Genomic DNA, 13,255 nt, shown 5'->3' with positions numbered 1-13,255 from the left:
TAAGTTTTTTTTTCTCAAACGATCAGGATAGCATGCTCGTTTCGATGGATAAGAAAGACGATTATGAAAATTCAAATAATTTCATCGGTAAGCAGTAAAAATAAATGCACAAACGGACAGCTTTTCTATTAATTGTATCGTTTATTGATTAACATTAATTATGCACTAATCAATCTGCAATGTTCCTAAAAATGTTGGACTTAGGCCACTTATCAATCGTGGGCTCGCACATCCAATTTATGTATAATGTAGTATTTGTTCGGTCTGTTGTGCAAATGATACAAAGGACATTTTTCAAATGGGCTCGCATGACGATAAAGTGGATCGTTCCGTTAGCGACTACGTTTGAATTAACAGCATTATTCGTTTAGCACTCGATGCAACGCATTTTTCAACGAGGAAAATAATTCTTAAACAATATTAATAAGAAGACGTGTTCCCGTCCGTCGGGTCGGGGCTGTGAACGACGAAAAGCATACTGGCACAAGTTTTTTTATGGTTCTTGCTAATTAAATTGTATGCGTGCAACAAGTCGTACCTTGTCTCTCAGCGAATAATTATGAGCAATTTCAAGTTATTAATTAATTAATTAATCGTTGATCCATTCGAGGATGTCAATTAATCTATCTACACCTAGATTCGAAAAATGATTTATTTAAGTACCCGTTGTTCTTGCATCTTTCCGTAGAGAATCGAAATTGTTCACGTATACATACCGATGATAACGAACGTACATTTTGTTTTCGTAATTGCGTAAACTAACGAACTCCAAGAAATCAGAAACGTGAATTGCAAAGTGTATGTATTGCTGGTTACTACGACGAAAAGTTTTTTTAAGGGTCGATCTCTTTCGGGGCGGTAAACTCGCTCCGAGCATATACATATACATATGTACGTACGTATGCGTTTCGAATTTAATAAAAATTCAGTCGACATTCCTTCCACGATGGGAAAAGATCAACCCGGATCAAAACTTGTCTTACATCGTGTCGGTTATTCGTTATGTTATTATTACACGTTTTCATTTCATTCCGAACGATTAACAATATAACGTAACACCGTCGTTACAAACGAATCACGTTCGCACCGTTAACTCTACGATCTCCTCGTTTTTTTTTCGAGTCCTCGTCCCCCTCGTACGCGAACGCGTACCCTAAACCGTAAACGTCTCGTGAGCTTTCCATATCGCTAAAGATACATTCGACACGTCTTTTGGCACACGTTTACGCACACACACACACGCGCGCGTGTGTGTGTAATCGCTGAACAACGCTATCAGCCAGAGATGGGCAAAATTTTTCGTCCACGATCGATTATGGGGATAGAAATTATTGTGATCGATGGAGAACGATAATTAAAAATCGTGCGATTACGTGTCGTATCGCGTTAATATTTTTCACGGGGCGACCATTGGCGTAGGAAGCCAAGAAGCACGACGGTTTATCGAATGCAACTAGCTGGTCAGTTGGTCGATGTGGATAAATAATATTTCTTAAGACCCCTGTTCCAAGAACCAGGTAATTTTGTATCCGTTCAAAATGACAATAATATTATTAATAACAATATTAATTAATCATATATAATATTAATGTATTAATATATTATAATATACCGTATCATTATATTAATAATATCATTAATATACATTATATTATTATATTATTATCATATTATTACTAATAACAATATCTTACTTCGCAAACAGGTATTCGCATGATTTACTCGATCAACGACACACACACACACACACACACACACACACACACACACACACACGTTCCACTGTCCGCGTTTCGTTATTATTTGACAAAAATTTCGACCATCTCCGTTATCAAACTCTCCCATTCCTTATCGTTGGTATTTTAATAATCAAAAGAATGCGTGCATGGTCGGTGACTTGAATGATTGTTCAACGTTAGAGCCACTTCCGTTTCCACAGCTCCCTCCCCCCGCGTTTCACAGGGTTTCGTTTTCCCTTCTCGCACGATCCAACGAGGCGCGAGAGCACTTCGTCGCCGTCGAATGAATTTACATACAAGTATGCGTACTAGACCGTTACAATTAATGTAAATATATTGTCGGATATATCAGAAATCGGGATTTGTTCGTTCGTAACACGTTTGTGGCTGGCGATTACGATTGGTGCGGATTTCAAGCGATACATCGAGTGTCCGTTTTTATTGCGCGCGGTGAAAAGCTACGATCGAAAGCTAGGATCGATAGGCACAAGCTTTCCTTTTTTTATATTGCACGCAGAGCGCAAAATGCCGGCTCGCTTTCAACGCAAAATTAATGTCCCTGGTTGACAAGCGCCTCGCAGCGAGCACGAATGTTTCGTTAATTCTGTGGCAAAGCGACGGTAACGAAGTCCGCGACGTACAATTAAACCGTAACGAAATTCCGTCGTCTCGTTCTATCATTGGAAATTGTAAAATATAAACACTTAGCGGCGATCAACTATACGCGATATAGAATAAATCACGGCGGACAGTAAGAGAAGATAGTCTTATGCGATTCGAAATGCTGCAGAGTCACGAGCAGCGATAGGGGTGGCAATCGCAATGGCGGCACCGAGGACACGGTAGTTAGGCGGCTAAACACGTTCCTGGAAGACGAGCAAGAAGAGAAGCAACGGGACAGCAATGTTTCTTTTTTATCGAGACGCTCCCTTTCGCACGCTGTTCACACGTTGTCTCCCTTAATTAACGCTCGGATTGTACGCGAAAATGGAGAACTTGCGAAGAGGAGACGCGATTATTCGTTTTTCATAGTTACCGAGTGTCAGCAGCTGTAAAAATCAAGTACAGTCGACAACTATAAGGCTCGAACAATCGTGTCCCCTCCTCCCAAATTGTCCGGTTTTGTATACGAGCCGAGGGACAATTGGGGAGAATTTGCTGCAGCCTTTCTTTATAGAACAAAATGCGGTTACAAGACTAGCCTAACGCGATTCGCAAAGCTTTCAACGCTCGCACGATCTGGGAGAATTTGATCGAACATTTCGTACGACAAGCACAATTAACGGAAATCGCCTGGCGATCAAGTAATTAAGAGTCGAAATTACAGTTCCATTGCAGAGAGATGATATAACTTCGAAAACTCGGTTACTATATCGGAAATACGCTATTGTCTTGGCTGTAGAGGCTAGAATTATTGCTGAACCGGTTAGAAATGATATCACAGACACGATAGAGGCTCTTGCGAAACGATTCGATGGAGACTGAAGAGAATAACGCGCGCAGCGAATATGCGAGAACGAGGCGACTGTGCATGTTTTATTTATGTGAAAAAAAAGGGAAACTAACTTTTCTACGCCGTGGATTCAGCGATGATACGACTACTTTAGAGCCAGCTAATTCTAGATCTGAAATAATCTACGCGAAGTATTCGAAGACGGATATCGATCTCCTGTAAAATGTGATTTGGGTGTTATACGCGAAATGTCGACGACGATCGGATATAGTATATAAGTGCTGCTTCCCAGCTTAGTGTCCTATGTATAAGATTATAAATTGGTGTACAGAGTCTAGAACGACATTTGAAGCGATGTTTCAGAAGCAAACTCTGCCGAGATGCGTAACTCCGTAAATACGTGCCGCCACGATGCCATTAGTTAAGCTGCTGACGTGTGGTTTCGAGAAAACTCTATGTATGCATATCGTATCGTACGTGTTGCATTTAGTCACAAAATCGAGCTTGCTGTTTCATGGAACGCATAGCTCATGACGAGAAACAACGTTGAAGCGATAAATAAAAGTTCGGTTTCTGAGATTGTAAAATCACTGCGAGAAGCGCTCCAAACTCGTTGGGACTTATGAACGGTATAAAATAATTATTATATTATATTATACATAATTTTGCATATAATAATTATATATAATATATTATAATAATATATATATAACATTATATATAATATGTATATATAATATTATATTATAATAATATATATATATATATAACTATTATATTATAATATTTAGCACAATTTAAATAAATGCATTGCGATACGCGTGTATGCTCGATTTTGTAATCACCTGTACACGTTTTAACGACACGATTTCCTCTCTGTCGACATCAACCATAATCGAAGTATCGCCAAGCGTCTGGCCCTGATGCGAATTAAATAAAAGCTGACCATTTATTATTGTGTCAACTCGGTAAAAAAATCGATTCTCGTTAACCGCTAACTAACTGGGCCCGCGCGTGTGCATAACAATTCTAATAAATCGAGGTGCACAAAACGCAACACAATTGTATAAATAAGGCGACTGTGAAGAGACATTAAAAACTAACGTAAATAACACCTTCTAACAGCTTCAAAAGCTTCTTCGAATAGTCGTAATATCTTGCCTTAATTGTTAAATTAACATAAAATTATGTTACACGTTGAATTGCTTTAATGGTATAAAATGCAATATTTTGCGATATATATTTCAATCAAATTTTAATATCTCACATGATGAATGATAAAAGATTGGCCTGCAGTAGACCAATATATATAATAATAAAAATAGTAAAAATAATAATAGTAATAGTAATAATAATGTAATAATAATAATAATAGTAATAATAATATAATAATAATAATAATAATAGTAATAATAATATTATAATAATAATAATAATAATAATAATAATAATAATAATAGTAATAATAGTAATAGTAATAGTCATAATAATAAAATAATAATAGTAGTAATAGTAATAATAATAAAATAATAATAATAATGTGGTTTAAATATTACGAAATAATGAATTAATGTTCTCATTCAAGGCGTAGCTAACATTTAAGTCAATCGCAACTACGATTGAATGTGAAATTAGAATACCGACTAAAAATTTCATTTTTAGGCGTTTCAATTATGTGTATTATGTTCGATAAAATTCCGAGAAATGAACGGTTGACCAGAATCCTTTTTCAGTCGAATACGATAATTAACTTAACAATTCTAATACAGCTGACAGCGATTACCGAGGGCTGAACGTGGTCCGACATCACGAAATAATCACAATCACAAAATCAGTTTCTCGCGAACCACAAACATTTTACGTCGGTAGTACGAGACTATATCGCAATAACAGTTCCGATGATCGTTTTTGTCGTTCAACGTTTCGCCTAGCTACGTATATACAGGACTAGAGTCTTAGTTTTTATATTCCGTGTGCCTGTTCGCCGCGTGTACGATGTTTCGTATCATAATGAAATCTTGGTTTTCCAATTAGATAGCATACATATACATGTACATAGTAAAAACGCAAACGCTTGTGTTTGAACGAATAATTCCGGAAATGCCAAAAAAAAAAAACGAAGAAAGAAATAAACACGCGTTACACAATAAACTTGTAATTCGCGGAACAAACGGATAGTTCGATTTTAAACAATCAAGAAACATTAGGTACAACAAATAACTGTAACAATCGCGTGCATATTTTCGGACAAGTTATACGTAACACATTGCGTTTGTCCGGTAGAGAATTTTGCTTATGTCTGTGCCTAGTGAAACAAACATAGTGACTTCTTGAAGCTGTATGTGTGTGTGTGTATGTGTGTAACGAAGAAGAGACTTGAGCAAATTGAGTATCAAGTGTTTCACAGTTTTCGTGGTGGAAAACAATTGTCCATTATAAATATCCGTAATCTAAGCCGATCCGAATCTATTATATTTCTTTTCAGCGTGTAACCGAATTTTTCTTATTATTTGGACTCTAATAACGGCGTCGCTAACTATAACACTGTCAAGCATGTTTCGGTAGCTCTTGAACAACGTCGTGGAAACGATTTGCACACTATGCGTCGCGATCAATTATGGCAAAGAGCGGTTTACATCGTCCATAAAGACATCGATTGATTTTGACAAGAAATAACTTACTCGAGACAGATAAACGCCGTCGTTAAAGCTTTATTATGCTCGTTCAGCAATGCTGTAACTGTCTCCGGAACATTTACCGTGTATAGGTAGTTCCGTTCATTATTGTACGATGTACATAAATAATAGCCGTTACGAATCATCGGTTACAGAGGGACACGTTCGCGTTACTACAAGGAACAGCGTGCTCGCCGTTCTGTCTCTGCGTGTCGACAGAAGATATATTTCGAAGGTATAATTTCAAACTTTTCGAAAGTCACTATACTTGTTTGATCAACGACACACCATCAACAACCGAAACAGAATGAAAACGGTCCGACGAAATAGAAAAACACGATCATTTAAACGTTACACGTGGTCACCGAGCAGGCAATGAATTTCTGAGCATTATACGTGTTACCTTACGTCTAAATATCTTAAAGGCTATGTGTTATTAACGCCCACGTTAATCGGCGTGGATAATTTTGGAGTTTCATCTTCATATATATATATATAGATCGATCGATCGAGCACTATTTCTTGGAACACCGATTTACAATGAATCCTGAGAGTCTTATTTTCTTTACTGATCCCATCTCAATGTGGGTTGTCATCGTGGGCAAAGATCGTAGCTAGGTCTTATCAGAGAATGGAATTCGTTAAATTATCTAGAATGACGAATCAAAACAGAAAGGGATCCTTCGTTTTCTTGAAAAATGCTTCCTTCTATTCTGAATTTTGTATGTGTGTGTGTGTGTTGTGTGGTAGATGTTTTATGCACGAATTATACAGAGTGTTTGTTCAATTATTCGGTCGAACCTTGCAATGTTAAATTTTTTCCAATTGTCACTGTGTATTTGATACAGTAAATTCTCTCCAATTGTCGCTGTGTATTTAATACAGTAAATTCTTTACACACACAATTGTCACTGTGTATTTAATACAGTAAATTCTCTACAGTTGTCACTGTCTATTTAATACAGTAAATTCTCTACAGTTGTCACTGTCTATTTAATACAGTAAATTCTCTACAATTGTCACTGTGTATTTAATACAGTAAATTCTCTACAATCGTCACTGTGTATTTAATACAGTAAATTCTCTGCAATTGTCATTCATAATTTTGAAAGAGGAGACTATTCGAGCCTCGCTTTTATAGTCGCCGAGGCTCGACTAATCTTGTCTCCTCTTCCCAAATTGTCCATTTCTGTCTACATATTGAGCGACAATTGGAGAGAATTACCGTATTAAATAAACTGTACTAAATAGACACCGATTTTCTATATGAATCGTTTTCTGCAAGCTTCGACACGGTCGCTCGGCGGATCAACGTTCTACCAATCGATTCGTTAATTACTATTACAATTTTTGCCCGTTCATCGCGCGAGATTGCTTTCCAAGTATTCAAACACTCTGTACAGAAGCAACGGTTTGGTAATGGGCTGCCGAATGGTCTCGTCCGACTCTGTCGCTCGCCCCCCGTTCCACTAAACTCCCTAAGAATGATTTATTCGCGCGAATTCCTCGTAATTGAACTACACCCTTAAACGTTAAAATATTATTGTACCAATTTCAATGGATGAAATTCTTTCCCCGGCGGGTCGTAACACGGTTCGACTACTCTAAGAAAATTACGATCTCGCCCTGTAAAATCGACGGTACGGAGCAATAACAATGGAATGAGATTTATAAACGTATACATAAATCGTGTAGCAGTCGATGTTTCCGTGAATGCACAGGCATATAGTTTCTTATCCCGTATTTTCCCCCTTCAGTGACCCTCGTCGCCTTTATTTTTTACGGCGGTTTCCTCCGCGTCCGATGGAAAGAGTTGTCTTTCACCGTAGAATCCAGCGTTCTGTTCGCGGCTCGTTCTTGAATGATTCTTCGGAGAGTACATTGATTGTCGTGTCTAAGATTCTGTTGTGGAACATTGAATGTATTCGTGGGTATCGATGAACGTCGCTTTAACGGTATGATAAATTCGGTGACATCTTTCGATGACCGCTCGAATTGAATGGAGAAAGTTCTGCTTCGGTTCCACGCCGGATTCGTTGATGTATTTAACCCCTTCGGCACATTCGACGACCGAGACCCGTGCACTTGTTTTGCTCAAGTTACGAATGACGAGCCTAATTCGTCGTCCAAGCTTCTAATTATTGTGTTATGTTGCATCGCTCGAATAAATTTAATTTTCGCAGAAAATCTGCCGCCTTTATACGCTATTCCGCGCATCGGCAAATGAAATCCGAGTCGTGGAGTAGCTCGTGGATGAAATTGCACTCTGTGCTCGCCGTCATTCGGCGTTCATCGTCGGCGGAATACGTATTTAGCCGGCTGAACCAGTGAACGTGTGAAAATTACCGAAATCAACAACGCTTTATGAAATATTGTATATTTACTTTGCAAGGAACCCCATTACCGTCCGTAGTACATAAATATCGGATCGAATGAAAAATGCATTCGCGCTAATTTCAAGTGAACTTTAACACGCCGCGTCTTATATGCAAGCATCGGATATTTTTAAAACGGGATATTCTGAAGTATTGCCATTTTCGCGTAACGCGGTGAATACTCGCGCGAGTATGTATTCCGCGATTCGTCCTTAACTCGGGTATTGTCTAAATCGTATAAAATAATATACAGTATGTTACAATCCTTTTATACCGAACTTATAGTTAACAGAAAATGTTATTTACAACGTGAAATTATATCGCGAGCCGCTGGGCGACTCGCCGGATACGCGATTACAAAACCTTCTCGCTATCCTAAAACCTTCTCCTCGATGAAATTAGCTCCTTCATATGTATAATAGTTATCGATAGGCGAAACATTTCATGGAACAGGAGTAATTTAATTGAATAGTTCGTTGCACGTATTCGTAATTTACAACAGTTAAGTGATCGCAAATTAGACTAAGAGAAACTGAGAGTTACAACCCTAAGTTACAAACCTAGATGAACTATGATTACTCTCTCGTTAATATGCATCAGCTATGTACAGCACAAACTACTTATTTAGATGTGTGAAATAAACGAATTTTCACCCGGTCACTGGTCACCCAGCCATTTTACAAGTGTGATTGCATCTGACAGATCTGTGTTGCTTTCCTTAGAGTACTTGTTCGACAGATTGTTATTAATTGTTTTGCAATAATTACGATCTCTATTTTGTTCTTTTAAACATTTACGGGACGCTAAGAGTCCTCGATAAGATACATTCTTTATTTTAACAATTTAACAAGCATCGACGTGAATAAGCGTTTCAATTAATTAGCAACGCGAGCGAAATTTTTATTCGTTCGCAATTATTTGGGCACGTGATAATCATTTACCCATCTAATCTTGATCATTGTGAATAGTCTTCATCGAATTTGCACAATTCGAAATTAAACAAATATTTCTGTTATCTTACACCGATAATTCCATTATAATAAGTCAACCCTAAAGGAAAGCTTTATTATCGAGCTTCTATAAAATTGTATGTTCCACCATCCGTGATCTAACGGTGAATTCACGAGACGCGGATGCATGTTTCTGTCGCGAGTGTTTCGCTATCGGTCGCAGTTCTCCATTCAAATCGAACCGTCAATATTCACAGTCTTGTTCTCAAGACTCGCGGTTTTAAGCGTCGACGAACCTTCGCGAGGCCAACTTCGTACAAATCTGGGCCAACTATTAATATCGGCCAGGATGACGGCAAAGCGTGACTGACTTCTTAAAACAGGACACTCGGAAATCAGTTCGGAAATCTCGCAAACGATTATCTCTCGTCGGCGCGACGACAATTTCAGCTTCGCCGTCCGGTAAACAGAAATTATTCTTCGCAATGAGGATTAAAATTCGTCGCGCGTACCGTGCATCTGCCAATGGTATCGAACAATCTGAATTCACTGTTTACCGTGAAGAGAGAGAAAGAGAGAGAGAGAGAGAGAGAGAGAGAAAGAGAGAGAAGTTTAGATTCAGAAAACATAACACGCATAGAGTCGCAACGTATAATCTTAAGCATTTTTTTAATAATATCATCGTTAATGATCGTTTCGGTAGTAAATATAACCGAAGAAACAGAGGATACTTCGTCACGGTAATCATGCTTCGAATTAATTTATTTTCCTATCAACCTAAGATAAGTGATCGTGAAGTTCTCATCAATTATATACATTACTTATTACATATATACATCAATCACACATAATGCAGAAACAGCCTCTCATGGCGACTCCGATTTTAGGCTCCATCGCTGAACATATTCGAAAGACGTGTACCTCGGGAGCAGGAGTATGTATGTGTATCGACGAAATATCAGCCACCAGTACAGCTGTTGGTTTTATTGTCTCCGGTTGGAAGTGAAAATTCGAATTCTGCGTTTGTCGTTTCGTGCGAGATCGTCTACGATTAAAAAATCAACACGCGATCGAGTTTGTTAGAATCACGGCGGCGGAAGTCGCATTCTCCTTGCACAAAGTACGATCGTTTATTAACCGAATTTATTCTCAAGGTAATTTAGAGTTCAGTCAAACTTTAATAGCTTTGTAATTTGTCTCATTTGTCCTTTTTAACATTTTTGTATTCCTTTGTATTCTACGAAGTGAGGCAAGATTTTTCGAAAATGTGTCCCACGTCGCTGCGATTCGAAGCCCCGCTCGATCAACACCCTCCGGCCGGCTCTAAGGTGAAATCATAATTCTTTCGAGATTCTCGGCACTTTCTCGGGTCTGTTCACAGCCTTTGTCGCACGACGACGGTTCCTGTAACTTCACGCTTGACATTTGGACGACCTCCCTGTATCCGGCGTAATCGATAAATTTCATTTAAAATTTCAACCTCAATCGGAACTTGAAATCTTAAAGGTGAAATATTAAATGTCAGACACGACGATATCGTTAAGTGATTCATTCGGCTACCATCAATCGAACATAAGCGAGGAAAAAGTAAATATCACAAACGGTATAAAACGAAGCGGCCATGAGAGGACATCCGTGTTTAGAATGTTAGCGTTTAAGAAAATGTCTTTTGTAAGCAGAGCTGGGCATATTGTTCCGACTCGAATAAATATTTATCGAGCAATCGTGTATTTATTCGAACGATTCTTCCGTTTTTCATTCGAATAAATTATTCCAACAGAGATTGTAAAATTATTCGAATAGCGATGCGAGCAATTGTTGACCGTTTTCCACGTCATTTTTTAAGGTTACACGTGCTGTAAATATGAATCCTGGAATGTGTACGATGACGTCCTTTGCACCTGGCGAAACATTATTAACAATCTACCCAAAAGTAACAAACAATCCGATGCAGCATTGAAAGAAGAAAGAGTTAATCGTAAAAATTGACACGGAGAGAGAAATTAATCAATAAACTATTGGGAAGAGAGAAAACTATATTCTATAATTTTCATTCGAATTGATTATCTTCCCAAATTAATTGCTACACGAATACATTCTTATTCCAACATCTTATCCAGATGAACTATTATTCGAGTAAAAACTTATGCGGATAAATCGTTATCCGGATAAATTTCTATTCGATCCGATAATTTATAGCCGATAATATCGAGTAAAATTGTATTCGTTTATTATTAAAATTTGATCCGCGTCTCTTACCTGCCGTCCGAGTCGAATTCTGCCCAGCTCTGTACGTGAGCGCGCGTTCGCGCTGGTTTTTCACAGACGCTGTTTCTATCCGATCTGTCTGTACAAAATTACAAACCCTCGTAATGAATGAATTCGAGACTATTGTTCGACACGGGGGCGACAGCTGCGAATAATTCGACATGAAAACCGACGGTATCCATCCATCCATCCTGAAAACGCGTTCTTCTCGTCGAAAGAGTTATCTCTTCCTCGCGGATGTCTTCGCCGAGTTCTCCGATGCGAACGTCGCGGCGTACCGTCCCTTCCTCCAATATCTTCGCTCGATGATTGAAAATGATCCGGAGAAAAACGATCGTATCGAAACGAAGGAAACATTTTTTTTCTTTCAATGAGATGACACGGACTAGTCGAGGGGGGGTCTCTAATTGTAAGGCAATTACTTGACAAATTGTCCTCGTCGTGGATTATACACTAATTTGGGTGTTCGCGAAGCAGAGTCGATAATTGAATCTCTGTCAATAATCGGTTAACAGACCGTTGACCTCTCTCTATATACCCCCGTTTAACTCTGATCTTGCAGTCACTGGCTGTGATATCACCTAACCCTTTGGTCTGGTTACAATGCCGCGATGTCGCATGTGGTCGTCGCCGTTCACTGAACCTCGAACCAGACTGCGTTGGGTTCCTTATGAGCTAGTTTTTCTTGGCAAGCATGCCATGACTGTATCCCCGAAGAAGAAAAAAAAACCCGATGAACCGATCGCCCGACAACAAATTGTTCGAACCCGTTGTTTTCGTCGAGCAACAGATATCTATCTATCTTCTCGCCTCTATCCACGATCCCCGCCGTCTCTCTCGTTTCTCGTCGATCCTAAATTGATGGGGGTTCTTTGTCGCAGCGATGCACAAATCCGTGTTGCTGTTGGGGTCATCCACTCGAGTGCTCGGGAAGCAGTATGCTAACCGACTTGCGATTCGCTGATCCGTTGGTAATCACGCTGGTTGCAGCAAGGGCTGACGGAGGTCGATGCGATGGAGCGACCACACGCACTTCCGGTCTAGGGGACGCTTCTCGCAGCGGGCTGCCTACGTTTGCTAGGTCATCTGCGTTCGCTAACGCGGAGGCTCTGAAATTCAAAATGTTCGGTTGAGGTTTCGACCGCCTGCAGCGCACGCATCTCTTACAAATATCGGGTATTCTAAGTGTCCTAAGAGTAGGTGAGGTGATATCTCGTCGGATTGTGATAATGCGGAAAGAAGCGTCGCCAACTCTACGGATTTTCAATGCAGGATGTCCGAAATGTTATTTGAAGCAACTTTTTCCTTGGCGAAAATGCGATCCGTGGCTTCGTTCGCGAGTTATCAGCGAAAAACGGTGACCAACGAGAGGCGAGATCGGTCGGCGCGAGGCGGAGTTCCGCTCCCAGTTCCGCCCCGCGTCGACCGAGCTCGCCTCTCATCGGTCACCGGAACTGGGAGCGGAACTCCGCCTCGCGCTGGCCGTGCTCGCCATTGGTCGCCGTTTTTCGCTAATATCTTGTAAACGAAGCCGCGCATTGCGTTCGCGCCGAGGAAAAAGTTGCTTCAAATAATACCAGGAACCCGTCGCTTCCCGATTTCGAGCGCCTTTCGAGACACCCCGTATAAAACATTTGACAATTCGATGAATTAAAATGAAACTGACACTTCGGTTCGATTACGATTTGTCCCACGTGTATTAAAATCTGCTACACGTCTAACGAATACCTATTCTCCGCTTTTCGTTTACTATGCCTCGGTCCGTTTAGTATGCACAGAAGGCAGATTGCATTTT

At 39.6% G+C, this 13,255-nt stretch overlaps 1 protein-coding gene across 4 annotated transcripts in view; it reads right to left on the bottom strand.

Annotated features, from left to right (window-relative positions):
* Positions 1–121: 121 nt before the first annotated feature.
* The window catches only part of LOC117229981 (uncharacterized), a 61,698-nt gene continuing 48,564 nt past the window's right edge, over positions 122–13,255 (bottom strand). For all 4 annotated transcript variants that reach the window (XM_033486968.2, XM_033486969.2, XM_033486971.2 and 1 more), the window contains exon 6: positions 122–12,569. In XM_033486968.2, coding sequence (XP_033342859.1) covers positions 12,371–12,569 — 199 coding nt within the window. In that variant the 3' untranslated portion in view covers positions 122–12,370. The remainder of the gene's footprint in view (positions 12,570–13,255) is intronic.

This window comes from Megalopta genalis, chromosome 2 (assembly GCF_051020955.1).
Source record: "Megalopta genalis isolate 19385.01 chromosome 2, iyMegGena1_principal, whole genome shotgun sequence".
Taxonomy (NCBI): Eukaryota; Metazoa; Arthropoda; class Insecta; order Hymenoptera; family Halictidae; genus Megalopta; species Megalopta genalis.
The sequence above is the reverse complement of the archived record's forward strand: the minus strand, read 5'-3'. Positions and strand labels throughout refer to the sequence as shown.